This window comes from Carya illinoinensis, chromosome 3 (assembly GCF_018687715.1).
Source record: "Carya illinoinensis cultivar Pawnee chromosome 3, C.illinoinensisPawnee_v1, whole genome shotgun sequence".
NCBI classification, from domain to species: domain Eukaryota; kingdom Viridiplantae; phylum Streptophyta; class Magnoliopsida; order Fagales; family Juglandaceae; genus Carya; species Carya illinoinensis.
In genome coordinates, this window is record NC_056754.1 from 31,381,832 (window position 1) to 31,400,253 (window position 18,422).

The 18,422-nt window shown below is 36.7% G+C and overlaps 1 protein-coding gene across 2 annotated transcripts; it reads left to right on the plus strand.

The window, feature by feature from the left end:
* Positions 1 to 3,009: 3,009 nt before the first annotated feature.
* LOC122305633 lies at positions 3,010 to 7,047 on the plus strand. 2 transcript variants are annotated; one of them, XM_043118218.1, is made up of 2 exons: positions 3,010 to 3,319; positions 6,121 to 7,047. In XM_043118218.1, the coding sequence occupies exon 2, from the start codon at positions 6,121 to 6,123 to the stop codon at positions 6,739 to 6,741; it is 621 nt and encodes a 206-aa protein (XP_042974152.1). In that variant the 5' UTR covers positions 3,010 to 3,319; the 3' UTR covers positions 6,742 to 7,047. The 2 variants fall into 2 exon arrangements, with proteins under 2 accessions (XP_042974152.1, XP_042974151.1); XM_043118217.1 differs by lacking the exon at positions 3,010 to 3,319 and adding an exon at positions 3,684 to 3,883.
* The last annotated feature ends 11,375 nt before the right edge of the window (positions 7,048 to 18,422 follow it).

Genomic DNA, 18,422 nt, shown 5'->3' on the forward strand with positions numbered 1-18,422 from the left:
ATGCAATAAAGATAGAAGAATTGGTAGGTTCTTTACAAATATATGAATCTTCACTTCCTCAAACAAGAAAAGGTAAGTCCATTGCTTTAAAGATTATAGAAGAAAATTATAAAAATATTTCTGATGAAGAAAGTCTGAATGATGAAGAGATTGCTTTACTTGCTAGAAAATTCAGAAAGTTCATGTTTCATAAAGAAAATGGTAAACAAAAATGAGGAAAAAATGTTTTTGCTAAGAAAAATGAATCTGAAAATTGGAAAAAAGAAAAAACTGAGAAAAAGGATAAAGTTCAGTGTCATGAATGTTCTGGGTATGGTCATATAAGAGTTGAATGTCCAAACTTCAAGAAAAACAAAGGGAAAGCATTGAATGTCACACTTAGTGATATTTCAGATTCTGAAAGTTCAAACTCATCCTCTGATGATGAAAAATCTTTTATGGCTTTCTCTACTATTGTGAATGATTTTCCTGATATTACACTGACAAAATCTGAAAGTAGTTGTGAGTACAGTGATTCAAATGTATCAATTGTTGAGGTTGATCAAGAACTGAGTTTACAGGAGGCTTACAATGATGTGTGTGAAGAAGTGATCAAATTAAAGAAGCTCAACAAGAAGTTGTATAAGAAGTTCACTGATATGGAAAGTGAGAAAAACAACATGTCTGAAGCTTTAAAAGTCTCTGAGAGTGAAATAGCCAGGTTAGAAAATCAAAATATTGCACTAGAAAAAGAATTGAAAAAGGTTGAAGAAAAAACAGCAACACAAAAATTAGAAGAAATGTTGAGTTTTCAAAAAATGAATAGTGACAGATCTGGTCTAGGGTACACGACTTCTAAAGGAAAAGAAAAATCTGCCTCATCATCCGCTGCTACAACCTCCAAAGGTATTGTTTTTGTTAAAGGAAGTCAAGGTAAGAGTTTTCAAAATCATGCTGAACTTAAGCCAGTTTATTCAAAAAATCTGCATGATAAATTTGTCCCTACATGTCATAAGTGTGGAGTAATAGGTCATATAAGACCACATTGTTTTAACATGAATCAAGTGCAGAAATTTGAAGGAAAAAGAAAAGAGAAGAGCTTACAGACTCAAGTTGATGACATAAGTCAACAAATCAATCTCATAAATCTTAAGCTTGGGGAACTAGCAGATATTTGCCTTCAATACAAAGAAAAACACAAGTCAATACTCAAGACAAAATGGGTGAGAAAGAAAGATGCAGTATGTCTTGTTGCTCACACAGCACTGAAATCAAAGGAAGATTGTCTGTGGTACCTGGACAGCGGCTGTTCTAGGCACATGTCTGGAGACAAAAACTTATTTAAAGAAATTGAAACATCTCATGGAGGCACCGTGACCTTTGGAGATGGGAGCAAGGCTGTCATAGAAGGGAAAGGGAGTATTGAAATACCAGGACTACCTGTGTTGCATGATGTTTTATTTGTTAATGGTTTGAAAGCTAATTTACTTAGCATTAGTCAGTTTTGTGACAATAATTTTTCTGTGCAGTTTTCAAAAGATGCGTGCAACCTTTATGATAAAGGTGGAGAATGGGTCTTAAAAGGTACTAGAACTACAGACAATTGTTATGGAATTTCTCCAAAACCATTGGAGAAATGTCATAGAGTCACACTTGATGAAGCTGAATTATGGCATCAACGCCTTGGGCATATTAATTTTAAAAATTTGTCAAAAATCTCAAAAAGAAAAATTATTGATGGACTGCCCAAGGTAATAAAAGTGAAGAAAATAGTGTGTGGAGCATGCCAAGAAGGAAAGCAAACTAGAGCTCAACACAAGAAGATTTCTCATATTCTTACCTCTTGGCCTCTTGAGCTATTGCATATAGATTTGATGGGTCTAACACAAACTGAGAGTCTTGGAGGAAAGAAGTATATCATGGTGATTGTAGATGATTTTTCAAGGTTCACATGGATAATGCTCTTAAGAGAAAAATCTGAAGCTTTTGATCTTGCCAAAAAGCTATACAAGAAACTACAAATAGAGAAGGAAGTTTCTATCTCTAGAATACGCAGTGATCATGGTCGAGAATTTGAGAATACTAATTTTACTTCTTTTTGTGATGAACAGGGAATACACCAAGAATTTTCTGCACCTATCACTCCACAACAAAATGGAGTGGTGGAAAGGAAAAATAGAGCAATCCAGGAAATGGCACGAACAATGTTAAGCAATAAGAAGATGGCTTTATATTGTTGGGGAGAAGCTGTGAATACAGCAAATCATATCTTGAATCGAGTGGTTCCAAGACCCGGCACCAATCAAACACCTTATGGTTTGTGGAAAAATAAAAGGCCTACGGTAAAGTATTTCAGAATTTTTGGTAGCAAGTGTTATATTCTGAAAGACAGAGAAAACAATCATAAATTTGAAAGCAAAAGTGATGAGGGATTGTTTCTTGGCTATTCCTCCAATAGTAAGGCTTATAGAGTTTACAACTTACGTACACAATCTGTTATGGAATCAATTAACGTAGTTGTGGATGACATTTCAGCAGAAACTACCATGAAGGAGCTTGAGAATATGAAGGAACTGGGGCAGACCAATGGAGAAGACTCACAAGTGCAAAATGAGGAAGATAATATAGAGGAAACACCACAAAATCGACAAATCAAAGAACCTTCTTCAAGAATCACTCAAAATCATCCTAAAGAAAACATTCTCGATGAGCTAGATGGAGGTATGAGGCTTAGAAGAAGAGTACTAAATCAGGTTTCTTTTGTGTGTTATTTGTCACAGGTTGAACCCAAGAAAGTCGAGGATGCACTAAATGATGAAAGTTGGGTCAACGCCATGCATGAAGAACTCCATCAATTTACTAGAAATGATGTATGGGAGTTAGTTCCTAAACCAGAAAATTATAACATAATTGGGACTAAGTGGATCTTTAAGAACAAATCCGATGAGCATGGTACTATTGTGAGAAATAAAGCAAGGCTGGTTGCACAAGGTTACACACAAGTAGAAGGGGATTGATTTTGATGAAACATTTGCTCCTGTGGCCCGGCTAGAATCTGTTCGCATTCTACTAGCACTTGCCTGTCATCTAGACTTCAAATTATATCAAATGGATGTCAAGAGTGCCTTCCTAAATGGAGTGTTACAAGAAGAGGTATATGTCAACCAACCAAAAGGATTTGTTAATCATCTCTACCCTGAATATGTCTACAGGTTGAAGAAGGCGCTGTATGGACTGAAACAAGCACCTCGAGCTTGGTATGAAAGGTTAACTACCTATTTACTTGATCATGATTTTGTTAGAGGACAAGCTGATAGGACTTTATTCATAAGAAGATCAGGTAAACAACTCTTAATTGCTCAAATATATGTTGATGATATTGTTTTTGGAGCAATACTTGAATCTCTTGCTTATAACTTTGTAAATGAAATGAAATCTGAATTTGAGATGAGTATGATTGGTGAGTTAAATTTCTTCTTGGGTATTCAAGTAAAACAATGTAAAGAAGGAATATTTATTTCACAATCTAAATATGCAAGAGATCTTGTAAAAAAATTTGGAATGGAAGGAAAAAGCAATGCTCGGACTCCCATGAGCACTTCAGTGAAAATCAGCAATGACCCCACAGGTAAAAATATTGATCCCACTCTTTATAGAAGCATGATAGGAAGTCTTTTATATATTACAGCAAGTAGACTTGATATAGCTTTCAGTGTTGGTGTATGTGCTAGATTTCAAGCTAATCCTAAAGAATCCCATCTTACTGCAGTAAAAAGAATCATAAAATACCTTAATGCCACTGTTGATTATGGGATATGGTACTCAAAAGACACTAATCTTACACTTGTTGGCTATTCGGATGCTGATTGGGCTGGAAATGCTGATGATAGGAAGAGTACTACGGGTGGGTGTTTTTATATAGGTGAAAATCTTGTAGCTTGGATGAGTAAAAAGCAAAATTCTATTTCTTTATCTACTGCTGAAGCTGAATACATAGCTGCAAGGAGTTGTTGTACTCAGCTATTATGGATGAAAAAAATGCTTGATGATTATGGTTTTTCTCAAGACACTATGACAATATATTGTGATAATTCAAGTGCTATAAGTATTTCCAAAAATCATGTCCAACATTCTCGAACCAAGCACATTGATATTAGACATCATTTTATAAAAGACTTGGTTGAGTCTAAAATAATATCCTTGGAACATGTGCCTACTGAACATCAACTGGCTGACTTGTTTACTAAACCTTTGGATGGACATAGATTTGAGTTTTTACGAAAAGCCATTGGTATATGTGATCCCAAGTGAGAGTTTTCTATCATACTAGTTTAGGATATTTTCTTCCAGTTTTTTTTTTCCTTTAAAAAGCATGAATGTTTCAGTTTTTCTTTTTTAAAAATATATATATATATATATAAAATAAGAAAAAAATTATTAAAAAAAAAAACTGGGTTATGTATTTTCTTTAAGGTACATGTTTGTTACATCACAGTTTGAGCATGTATGGAATTGCTTTAAAAAATTTTCTGATCTTATGTATTACTCCTCTTTGTGCAGTTCTCTTTAAGTATACTAACCCTATAGGTCTTTTTGGCAAAGTTCATCTATAATACACTGTGAGGAACCTATATGTAAGCATCCTATAATTAATCTTTTTTTAAAAAAGATGTTCATCAAAGAGGGAGTTTATGCCTTGAATTGACTAATACTAGTTGAACCTAGTACTTCTTTAAAGAGCTCTCTTCTTGCCAAACACAAAGAGTGATCCATATAGAAAAAGTCGGTTTCTATTCATTGCAGAAAAAGACAAACACCCTACATGGATCTATCACCTTGAGTTCTTACAGAAAAAATCATTGCTCCAATCATTATGGAAAAAGATGAGCAACCAACATGAACAAAGGAGGTGTACAAACTAGTGTTTGGAGGAGATGCTTATGTATCTAGGCCCTAACATAAAGTTTGACTTTTAAGGTCAAGAAACAAACTCTTGAGAGCATCTTTATAAAAAAAAAAAATTTATCTTTCTTTGAACAAAGGTATCAAAAATATAACACAAAAGAGAGCAACAAAAAAAAAAAGGGAAAGCTCATAACATGCTATGATATAAGTATACTCACTCACACACTCACATGAACTTTGGCATTACTGATTCTATGAGGAGTGAACATCCAAAAAGGGACTGTTGCAAACATGAGTGTGCTAAGGATTATTGAATTTTTTTTGTATATTCTGACTTGATTAAACTAAGATGATTTTAAGCATGTTATCTTTTCTTTATATTTTAAACAAAACAAAAAAAAAAACAAATCTTTTTCTAATAAAAAAAAATATAGTTTTTTTCTGTTTCTTTGTTCTGTTGTTCCTTTTTATTTAAAATTAAAAAAAAAAGGGTTCCCAGTGTGTTGCATACATATATCGGGTCTTTTATGTCTAGGTGTAGAAGTCCTAATAGGACTCTTTGGTCCAGCACGTGCACCGGGGGGGGGGGGGGGGTCTTCTTTTAAAACCCTTTAGCATACCTCTTGGCCTTTGTCCCCTACACTCAGCCCGATCCTCATAAGCATCCCCTTACCCATTTTCACGGCAGCTTGCTTCCTTCCCCCAATCCTCCATACACGGTGCTCTTTTCACTCTCATCCTTCCTCCTTCCATATTCAAGGTAAGTATTCTCGGATCCTCTGTTTTTTTTTCTTTTTTTTCTTCCCTCAAGTTTCAGTATGTTGATCTCTACAGTTTTTTTGTGAAGGGTTTTATTTTGTTTTTTTTGAATCTTGGTTGTTTGGTTGAGCTGCACTACTCGGAAATGGGTTGATTGTATTGATTCTTCCCATTATATACATGTATTGAGGACAAAGCTCCATTGCACACGGATTCTCTGTTTTTATTCTCCACGGATGCACACCAAGTGTTTGTGTTTTTTCCTGACTCATCTCTATTTTGTTTTGGGCACTTGTTAGGATGGCTCTTTCTTATCTATACATAGTAAGATTTTATGCACATTGTTTTTGGGTTGTTATCGACTTTCAAACTTATAAAAAAAAAAAAAAACCAAACCACCCCTTTTTTTTTTCCTATTCTTATCCTCTAAAAGGTTTGAAAATTTCCTTTCTAAACTTGATTCTTGTACTGATTCAGATGAGATTCAAAGAACGGGCCAAACGCAAAAAGTTCACTACTCCGGTGCCATCCGAGCACTCTTCAAGTGAGGATGTCCCTTCACTTGAACCAATGCAATTAGGCGACACTTCCGCCCCTCCTCCATCTCCATCACAATCTGTGCCTGTGCCCACAGAAGCACCTACTGATCGCTTCACCTCCATTGAAGCCGAGAATGCCTATAGAAATACCTTTTCCAAGAGACCCGTCTTGGGTGAATGGGAGGTAAGCATCCATGACTTTCCTTCGGATGACTTCCAAATTATCCGCCATATATTCATTGAAAGAGGATGGGAGAAGCTCACTCATGCCCTTCCTACACCTTGTGTTGAGGTGGTCCGGGAATTTTATTCCAATATAGCCCACTTCAATTTAGATGATCATAGCATCATCTCTATTGTTCGTGGGATTCAGATTGAGGTATCTCCTGCTATTCTCCGCAATCTATTTACTCTTCCTGAGGTGGAATCCCCTCTATACCCATATAAGGGCATGGGAGCCCCAACCAAGACTGCAATGCGCAATCTGTTTGTTGGTCTCACTGGCCCCAAATGGACTGCCAAGACACACAGACTGCCTCTTCACAATATGCTTCCTTAGTATCGGCTCCTGGCCAAAATAGTCTTGACCAATCTCTGGCCTATTAGTCGTCACACTGAAATTTCTCTAGAAAGAGCTTATTTTATGTATGCTCTTGCTACGGGTGTGTCTATTGATTTTCCACGACATGTCATTGATATTATTCATCGTTCACATGTGGAAAAAGAGTTAAATCTCCCCTTTGGAAGTCTAATTACTAAATTGGCCATGATTGCAAAAGTGCCCCTTCGAGCAAATGAACCCACCATGAAGCTGCCAGGGCCTATTTCTGCCTTAACCGTGGTTAAATCAGTAGCTGTCATCACCAAGAAGCACCCCCTCACTTCTGAGTCAGCATCCTCTCCACCTGAACCGTCCATCCCCAGCTCTCAACTTCTTGAGCAAATCTCTTTGTTATCTCAGAAGATTGATAGCTTCACAGCTAAGTGGGAGGCCAGTCAGTCTAAGTTGGAGCAACAATTGGCTGCAGTACGCTCTGATTGTGTACAAGCAAATGATCGACTAGTTCAACTGTCCTTGGATGTCCAACACATTATGGCAAGCGTAGCAGATTCTGACGATGAAATCTAGACCTCCTTGGCTGATTGTTGACAAAAAGGGGGAGAAAAGTTTGAGGGGGAGCAGCAGCATCAAAGGGGGAGTACATTGACACAACTGAAAAAAAAAAAAAAATTTTGAAAACCTTATCATGTTATTTTTTTCTGTTGTCCAGTTTAGTTTTTTTTTTAGACTGTAATGCAGATACAATTTGGCATGTATTTTGATTAGGCTAACTGACCATTCTGTTTTTATTAAATCACAACTCTTTATAATCTTCTATACTTTTTGTGATTTGATAGTTGACATATTTTCAGGGAATTTACATTCATCAAACTGGTTTCGTCATCAATCCGCCAAAGGGGGAGATTGTAAAGGCAAAAAAAGTTGGCTAGGATTAGATGAGTAAATGATAAGGCTTATCTTATCATATTATTTATTATTGTTGGATGAATGTAAAAATAATTATTGATTTATTTCTAAACAATGCTGAGTCTATCTAGAAATATTAGGAGTTGTTTAGATAAGTCCCTGAAGTCAAAATCGAGTTCTGATAGCATTACACTTATCCAGAACAAATCTGAATAGAGTTTAGTCTATATCAGAAGAAGTTATCACGAAATGTTAGCAGTCCGTCGGGACGCGTTTTTGCGTCTGTTGCTAACCGTCAGCAGAGTCCTACTGTAATTAGAACTCTTTTCAGATCTTCTATTTAAAGGGATTCGGTTTTGTATCTCTTCAAGGACTTCAAGCCACGTATTTTACAGAGGAGATTCTGTGTGTTTATGAGAGAAAATTCTCTTGAGAATTTTTATGGGATTTTTCATATCTTCTTGAGTGTGATCGTGCTTTGAGTGCGAAGCAACATCGATTGGGTTTCAGTCTTTGGAGTTCCAGAAGGGAGGTCAACATTTGAAGATCGCCAGAGGTTCTAGCTGCTACTGTGGTAGAAGACAAATGGGTCGTTTGTCTAGGCAAGTAAGAGAGTCGAATTGCAAAAGTTTTGTAATTGATTATTACTTGTAATTGTTCTTCAAATAATGAGATTGACTTTCCTGGGTTTGGCTGCCCCGTAGGGTTTTACCTTTAAAGAGTTCTTTAAAGGGTTTTCCTTCGTAACCAATCGTTGTGTCTTGCAAGTTTGATTATTTATTTTAAAGTATTTGATTCGTTTCATAATTTTTATAATTGAGATCTAACTTATTTGTTCAAGGAAATTGGTAGACAATTTCGTGGTTTTACAGGGGTACATTGGGAATTTCACATTGTATTTGAAAATCACAATGAATTAAGATAAATATATAGATAATCAAAATATCCAATAATAAAATTATTCAATCGATCAAACTCATAATATAAATTCTAATGTTGATCCAGAAATAATGTTTAAATCATTAGACTTCACCTCTAACCTTTGTATGAAAATTTAGCCAACCATGTTCAACATAAGAGTTATGAAAATCAAAGAAATATTCTCCATAAAAAAAAAAAAACTAAAATAAAATACACCAATCAAACACTAGAAAACAACGGAGTGCATAGAACAAAAGTGAAGAGAAAATACAACCCAAAAAAACACCCTTGCTCTCGTCTCTCTCCCTAAAAGCCCCTGCTTTCCAGTCCGTCTCTCTGTAAGTCACTCTACATCCAAAAGCTCCAGACTCCCTCTAAAAAATCCAGCTCATTTCTCTCCGTCTCACATCTGCCAGCTTCCCTCCCAAATGAAAATAATTCTCCGTAACTCCCAAAAACCAGACCTCCAATTGCCCCATCTGCTCTCTCTTTCAAAACCAGCTACCGTAAGTCTCTCCTTTTTAGAAAAACTAGAGCTTCCGTCCAAGAAAGGCTCCCAGTCCCTACCCTTTTTCTCCACCAGCGTTCCTAGAACCAAAAAAAATAAAAGTCACCTCCCTGTGTAGTCTACTTCCCTCAAGCCTAGAAAAATCAAATGCCCCGAAGCCCCTTTCTCCTCAAGCTCCCATCTGTTTTTTCCCTGTTTTAGATCCCTTGAAAGTCCTTTCAAGCTCCCTTGCTTCCATCATTGAGGTAACAAAAGAGTTGCCTTTCAAAGCACACAGGCCAAGAGCACAAAAAATGGAGCAAGCGTGGCTTTTCTATTGTGTAATTGATTTTCACTTCCCTATCGCAGTAGTTGTATTGAGGCTTTTCTACCTTTAGCAATTATATGTCTACAAAGGGCAAGAACTTTCTCTGCTGCAACTTAGGGTGAATCAAAATTTTGTGTTCCTACTTTCCTCCATGCTGTGTTGCTGCGGTTTCTTTTGTCTTAGTTATCTCCAATGAATAAAAGGTGCCAGCCCTTTTGACTCTAATTCTGGTGTGAATTGCAGGTGCCAACATGAAGTTGGATTGACTTCTGTGGAGTGAATTGCATGGTTGTAGCGTGAGTGCTTTCCGTAAACTTGAAAGTGCAAAGGCCTGCGTGAAGTTGGCTTCTGTGATGTGTGCTGGTGCAGGGGCCCAAATTTGACTTTGAGTCTTATGAAAGTGTAGAAACTATAAAAATATAAATGGAAGTTTTGGAAAAGAAATAGAAATCATAAAATAAAAATAAAAAGAAAGAACCGAATATAAAAGATATGTTGTGCATTTGAGGAAATATTACCCAATTAAATCATAGGTTATAAAATTAAGGATAAATCATTATATTAATGAGTTTAACAATTCAGATTTATGCCTATTAACCATTTTTCCATCTAAAACCAATAATAATGTCATGAAATGATTAAAATATGTTGATTTTAAATGTATAAAATATGTAATATTTCAGCTCAATCATTAGTCTTGGCTCCCTTAGTTATCTGTCCAAGTTTTGGCATGCAGAGAACATAGAAAGCATCAAGGGCTTTGTCCATCTTAGAGAAGAGGCACCCAAACCCATTAAGAAGCCCATTATGGGCTAGTGAAAGTTGGCCACTAAGGGCCTTGGGCTTAGGGAGAATCCTAATTAGGGTTTTGGCATGGGACCATCTACCTAAGAAAGAAGCCCCTTGGATAGCACATCGATGCCATATGGCCAAAATGCAAACCAACATCCAGGACACATTGAACTTGGACATGAAAGTGGAAGAAGGGGGACAGAGAGAATAGGGTTTTGGAACCCTAAGAGCCAGACGCCACACCAATGCCCTTGTGTATGAGTTCCTAGAAGATGCAATGATATGGGGTGCCTTAGGAAGGTGCAAAAATCAGAAGCACAAGGTTCTAAGAGGCTTTAGGGATTTGGCCAAAGGGATTACATGCCTAGCGATGAAGAGCCAACAACCACTTTGCCACTTGTCAAAATCATGAAAGTTCCAAGGGGTTTGCAACCTAGTTATAAGTATTGTGTATCCCTAGGACAAAGTGTGCATTTACCCAAAGACTTAATTGCTCTGATGCCATCCTTTGTGTCACCCCTAGCCCCCATTTGGGATTTGGTGGTGATTGAGATGCCAGGACATGTAACACAAGGCTACACCCTCCATATATGATAGATAATATGCAATGCTCCTAGATATACTAGTAGTATGCAATAAACATACAGCAAAAGATAGCAAAAGGTAAAGTGATATAAGCAATGCCGCAACCAAATGCATAGTACACGGTATAGACTAAAAACAAACTTTTACCCAACTTTGTCACATCATTGTTATCGTCAATCAAAGGTAGTCATCAAAACATAATATAAGTCTGTGTCTCCCAAAACACGGACCAAATACCTCTCAAACTAGATCTCAAGTCTCAAAACATTTCCCTTTATTCTTCCAGTAAGACAAGATCTGAAACTCCTATCCTCTTAATTCCTATTGAACCATTAGGACTCAGACTCCAAAAAACTCCGTGGGATCACTGAGGCCCAGGAGGTAATAGTCCCAAGTCTGTGGCTATCTCTATCGCATCTAGAAAAGTAGACAGCTGGTCTATCTTCCAACAAAACTTTACATTCTTGGAGGGCTCGGTGAGTGTGGCATCAATCTCAGTCCAACTAGTACTAGTTTAGATCTCCCTAAGGAGTGGGACCGTGTACCTTAACACATCAGTGGTGTAGTTATAATGAGCTTGTACCATATACTCATCTTCCACCATGGAACCATCTTCGTTCATAGTTCAATGGAATTTGGGGTACCTGACACAACTTCTACCATTCTGGGAGAGGAATGATAGTGGAAAAATTGCATTGCAATAATGAGATTTTAAGAAATCTCAATTTGATTGCACAACATACCATAGTTAACATGATACATACAAGAGGTATATCATGCAATGCATGCATGGACATGTACTTGACTCATGACTAAAACCGAACCATGACTCATGCATTGTTCACTTTTGAAAACTTGTAACAAAGACTTAGCATCTTCTGAAAAACATATTTTTGTCATCATTCTTATCTTAGTTAACCTCGTGATCCTGAACATATCACATCATATCGCATGATTCACATCATGTGATCTAGATCATATCATGTAGGCGCATTGCCTTATTCTTATAACACATGTGGATACATTATAACTCCCCTATGCACCGCATGTTTATGCTAGTTATTGCACCATCACCGGTTCATACACCATGATAACTACATCTTAAACAGAAACATAACTCATTAACTTGACAGTACTTCATTAGGTTACATGTCTTATGCACCCACTCCCATTAGGTGCTACCCCACTTCGGCATTCTTTAAAAAGAATCTATTCAAGGCACGTCGACGATTCTTTGTCGACCGGGTTACCACTCTATTCTTAAGCACTCCAAAGTAGACAGGAATTCCACTAGGACATTCTCCCACCCTAGCACTTGGGGTCATGATAAAACTCTTTAAATCTCATTTCATTTCCAAAACCTTTTCGTCTTTGAAAATGCTTTTCTTTTGAAATCGCTTTTCCCAAATACATGTGACATGTGACTTAAGACATGCATGCTAATACTTTGACATTATGTCATTAATAATTCAAAGTGGCATATCAAGGTGGGGAATGTTTTCTTCTGGTATGATAAATGGCGAGAGTGTAGTCTATTAATTGATGGCATGCAAGTAGTGGGCCAACCTTTACTTACAATCAAGGATTATAAATTATCTAACAGTTGGGATGTAGATTTGCTTGTGAGGTTATCAGGATAAGACAATGTTGATGGGATTTTGGAGGCTATAAGAAATAGCAAGTCGGGTTCAAATATGTTGATTTGGACAAAAAATGAAACTAGTTATCTTTCAACTAAGTCGGCTTGGGACTATATTCATATCATGGGCTCTAATTTTGAATGGCATTCATGGATGTGACATAAAATGCTTCCTCTTAAAATGTCTATTACTATGTGGAAGGCATGGAATATGGTTTTGAGTGTGGATGACCAACTTTGTCGTGTTGGTATCCCTATTGTTTCTCAGTGTGATTGCTATGATGAAGGCCACTATGAAGATCAGAACCATATATTTTTTGAAGGAGAATTTGCAAGTAAGGTACGACATTATTTTGGAGCGCTATTTGGTATCCGTTTGGCCGTACCTAGAAAGAAACTGTGCATACTTTGTTTCGTCGTGAGAAGTTGTCGACTCAGGTGGGATTAAAAAGTGGGGATTTTATCAGTGATTATCACATGGAGACTTTGGTGGAGAAGATGCTTGGCATGTATGGAGGGATGGCTTGAATCATTTACTGATCTAATGCATTCCATTCACTAGTGTATTGGACTCCAATGTCGTGATGTGCAAAAAAGTTCTAGCCTCTCTCAATTTGATATGCAAATTTTGGAAAGCTTGCAATTATCGTTCGTGATTCCTCCAGCTCGTCGATGTAAAGCAATTGCTTTGGAATCGACTAGCAGCTAGCTAGTTTAAGTTGAACACAGAGGGCAGTAGTATGAGCAATCCAGGTTCTTTAGGTGTTGGTGGGATAATAAGAAATGATCATTGTATTTTAATACATGCTTTTGCTTCCTTTATTGGCACTAGTTCTAACAATAAAGTAGAGTTATTAGCTCTTCTTCAGGGTCTCAAGGTTTGCAAATCTTTGGGTATTAATTAATTTGAAATAGAACTTGATTCTATGGTTGTTATTTCATGATGGAAGAGTATGAGATGTGGGGTGTGGTATTTGGAGGATTTTTAGGAGGAAATTCTTGGCATTATGAATTCTATGGTTTGTTATGTGCACCATGTTTTTAGAGAGGGAAATAAAGTGGCAGATTGGTTGGCTAAGAGAGGGCTTCAGGCTTTGATTTGGTATGTACCAGTTTGGCAGAGACTCCTTGAGTGCTGAGAGGCTTAATTCGTATGGATTATTTAGGGATGCCTTCGTTACGTATAAGATAGTTTTTTTTGGTTTATTGGCTTTTGCTTTTAAGTTTATTGTATAGGATTGGTTATTCTGGTTATTTGGTTATTGTTTTTGTTTAGATTATTGTATATTTTGGTTATTGTTTAAATTGTTTTTCTATGCCTGGGATGATATTTATTGAATGTGTGAATCCCAAGTATACTGCTTGTTACCATGGTATTCCTCCACTATAAGCGAGAGCAATTAATAAAATTGAAGTACCATCCTCTTCTTTAAAAAAGGAAAAATACTTACAAGGGTTCTAAACATGGCATGCAAAAAGGCTTAGAAAACTGCTTGAGAGAGCTTTTAAGTGTTCTCTCCAAGAACAAAAATGAAAATGGGTAAAATGGATGAAAGAATGACTTGCACGCCTAATACACTTCTGAAAAAGTATGGGCTTGGGTGACACCTTGTTGGAAGGTGATTAGGTCACAAAAAGATACAAATAGTGAGTGAGAATGGGCTGTTGCTACTACCGTGTCAAAGAGAGGTAGTGAGGTGGATTTTCCTGTCACATCAAGGGACTATTTGGGGCTGCCATGGGTAGATGTTGGTGTTCTATGAGTAGGGAAAACTTCCTCAAGAAGCTTTGCCAAGGTGGGCAAAATTCGCGGGCCTTAAATAAGTGAGCTTCATTTGGGGTTTAAAAAAAAGGGTTAAGGTTTGAGATGCTATCAAACCCAAGTCCAATTTTTCTTGGCCCAATAAAATTTCCAAGGTTTAAAGGGTTAGATAATGATGTCATAACATGAATTTGAGGAATTAATAGCATGCGAAAGTGATTTAATCCAGTGATTAAACACAATGCGAGAAATCGGATCAAATAGGATTTGGAGGCCAACTTTAGGGTTTGGGAAAATTGTTTGGGGTTTCGGTTTCAACCAAGTTTTTGGAGTTTCAACTGAATTTCAAACATTTAGGGTTTTATTATGGTTGAAACCGTCTTTGGTTTGGTAGAATTTGGATAGTTGGATGGAATAGGGTTTTGTTTAGGTGGCATGAACTCATTCTTTGATTTCCTTCACAATTCCATCTCATGGTTCCTCTTGGTGCCAAATGTCCAATTCTATTTACCAAGTGTGGCTAAGATCTTACCAAGGGTCTAAATAAAAATTCTCTAACCTAATTTGGACATTCCGCACAATGATTTTAAAAATACTGCACTTGGTAGTACTATTGATGTTACTATTCATTCCGGAAAAAGTGAAAATAAACTTTGCATTGTAAAATCCTAAATATACACACTTAACTAATTACGCGATTCATTTATCAAAACTCAAACCCGAAGTGCCTCAAAATAAACAAAATTCATTTTCAAACAAGCATTTCTTTCGAAAACTGAAATGGGATTATAGCGCCATAAAATCCTAAATAATCAACTAAGTCTAATGGTGCAAACCATATTGCATGCTGACACTTCTAGCTACATTAAATAAATAAAATTATACTTCTGGCACCATAGTGAGTGATAACACTAACTATGCTGACAGCTAAATTTTTAGTGGGATGTTACAACTGACGTATCTGATTGTGTTGTGAGTCCTTGTGTCTAACATAATGAATTTTATTTCTAATAATTCAATTACTTTGTATGTTGTTACTAGGGGTTGCTATACCATATCTCATATCTTATTTGCAAATCATTTTTAATCCTTACAAATGGATCAAAATGTAACTAGGAGACATTGGTGGCTTTTATCTTAGCCTATAAACATATGTTTGGTAAGAATATGTTACAACTTTGCACTTGACCAATGTAGATGAGAAGGAAGGCTTTGGTAAAGTTAGGCAATGTAGAGGAGACTTAATCAACTAGTTATAAGGTAGGTTGTGGGATAGACATGTATCGACTACGTGGCCAATATAAGATTGTTAGATTTATCAAGAGAGTTCAACTATCTTCTCTCAGGTGATCGACACATGCCTGTTTGTTGGCTTGATTCCATTAGACTGCGACTAGGGAATGTGACTGATAAAGCATCTATCTTTTTCTACATTCTGTTATTTAGAATCTTCTAGTATTGGTTTAGGAGAGTGATAATCCTCATTAGATAATGGAACTTCAAGAGAGTGATAATGGAACTTCAAGATATAAGGATTATCACTCTCTTGAAGTCCTTATTAGATGTATTATCTCTAGCTCCTGAGGTGTTAGGTTGTGTTGAATCATTTTGTCCAACATAATGAATTTGATTTCTAATAATTCGGTTACTTTATATGTTGTTACTTTATATGGATCAGAATGTAACTTAGAGGCATTGATGACTTTTAGTATTTGTCAGTTTTTTCCCTAAATTTCTTCTAGTAATGGTTCATTTTTCCCCTACATTTACACATTTTCAGCTGTATGAAATCTATGGATAGATATTTTAGATATATGATGTATTAGCTATCGTAGAGAGTTTTCATTAGAAAATCAATACAAACATTTCCTTTTCTTCTTCTATTATTGTCTAGAGGTACTCACACTCGAAGTGAGAACATCTTTTATGTACATTTCTGGTCATCTTCTCATTTCTATAGAATATGAGTGTTAAAAAGTGGTATCCAAAGCATGGAAAATGGCAAAAGGGACACGTTTTTTTACCCAGTTACAAGATGGTCTGAATACTCTAAAGAAATCAATTGATTAAGGATGGAAACCTTAGAGCTAGAAATGTTGGTGGTCAAAAGGTAATATGATTTAGTTGTTCGGCAACTATTTGCACTAATTTAGGAGATTCAAAAGAATACTAAAAACTAGTCAACATGACCTTATTCTTTAGGAGTCAATATCGACCACTAGGAGAATACATCAATATGGGGAGGTGCAAACCCATACAGTATGACTTTGACTTTCCACCCTTTCACTAGGATGATCCAATGGGATAGTTATACAAGGTAAACCAATTTTTTGTGTTTCATCAAACTTTACCTTGAAATAAGTTAAGAGTAGCATCTTTTCATAGGAGTTAGACCATACTGCAATCAAGAAAACTTGATTTTCAGTATACTCAAAGGATAAGCTTCAAGTACGAAAGGAAAATGGGGAGCATGTTTGGAGTGTCAAATTATACACACTTAGGGCATCACTTTTGTCACTGACGTGTTTCTTCTAGTGTTTGCAAGCTGTGTGTGAGAACCATGCCCTTCAAAGGCAGTAAATCCCCACGAATAAGAAACATGACTGAGTAAAATATTTGTAGTTTGAGCACAAGGGAAGGTTCAGTCAGGTGGTTAAGGCAAGCAAAAGCCTTACACAAATGAGACTTAGACAAACATGGCCCTGGGTGGGCAACAGATGAGGTAAAAGAAAAAGCGAGCAAATGAAATAAGTGTCACTTTTGGGTGAGCAAAGGAAAGGCAACCAAAAGGCATGGGAAACTAACACTACGTGAGTAAAGGGTAGACGGACGATGTACAAGATGAGCAAGTTTGGAAGCAAGCAAAGGCAATTGGATGAGAAAAGGGTAAGTGAGCTAGAATTAAAAAAACGTGTACCATGAGCAAGACAAAACAAAACTTAAGATACAAGGATAAGTTCTTGCTCCGAAATCCAAGCTAAGTTACAAAGTTCAAAAGTGAGCAGGGCACGATTGGAAGGAACTCGGGAGTACTAAAAAAATAAGCAAGGTTGTCTTGATTCTTGAAAATCCTAGACTCTAACAATGACATTTCTACAAGAAGCACACGTAGGATAGAAGATCACATACTCAAATGTGCCCAACCATTCGTAGAAGCTTTCCACCACGTGGCCGAAATTCACCAGTGGTAGATTAGGCTTCCCATCTCCTTAGCTGAACTTCTAAGACACATAGAGCACGATCTATCCATACCTTCCATCTAACATACACCTAGACAATGGACGCTCGTTGATTCATCAGCCAACTAATGTCGAGAACTATTAGGCCCAAGAGAGGTAGTTTCTTCTATATAAAGGCATCATACCATTTTGATTCACCCTCATGCTTAGAGTTCTCCAAAGACCTAGAAATACTCTCTCTCTCTCTCTCTCTCTCTCTCTCTCTCTCTCTCTCTCTCTCTTTCTCTGTCTCTCTCTACTGTCTATTATAATCTACAAAAAAGATGAAACCCTAACTCTGCAAGTTGAGCTGGTACTCTTATGCACTCAGATGCCAAAGTCATCTTCACACCAAGGGGAAGCTAGACCATCAGTGATTTACTTAGTGAGAGGGTACCACTAAGGTAAGTTCTTCTCTGCGACAACATTAACAATGACACTTAATAACTATGAGCATGTTGTGTTATGATTTACTATGTTATCGTCTTGATGTTGACACTTTTCTACATGAATAATACCACTATGATTTACTAGTTGTTTTGATAAACAAGTTGACAATATTCTTTAAAAATGCTTACTTTTTGGTTATAAGAGGCGTATGTGGGTGTTTAAGTGAATCATGACTCAAGACGAGATGGGACATTATCTTGATAGAGCTTCTCTAGTTACTCAGGAGTGTCTAAGAATTGAGCAATGTTGTGATGCCCCTAGATGCCGCTTGGGACATGCAACACAAGTTTACATGCTCTCGTTCATGACAGATAAAGATGAATGAACCTAGCATGCACATAGCAAAATACAATATTCACAACGACTAATTATTTTCTTGAACAATAATATGCACCAGATATAACATATACCAAATTAACATAAGCATACTTCATAAACATATAATAATTGATATCCAAAAGTTACAGCTCCTCATGTACATAATAAAATCAACGTAATAACTACTAGGCTAGCCTAATGAGTAGCTCGTGTAGCTTAGCCAAGATAGCTATAATCCTATCAAAAAATTAGAGCATCGATGTGATGAGCTC

Bases quoted from the DNA above. Each gene is read 5' to 3' on its own strand.
- LOC122305633 (XM_043118217.1), top strand. From the start codon at position 3,773: ATGCCACTGTTGATTATGGGATATGGTACTCAAAAGACACTAATCTTA. The intron at 3,884-6,120 runs GTGGGTGTTTTT...GTACTGATTCAG, and splicing joins TGATAGGAAGAGTACTACGG to ATGAGATTCAAAGAACGGGC.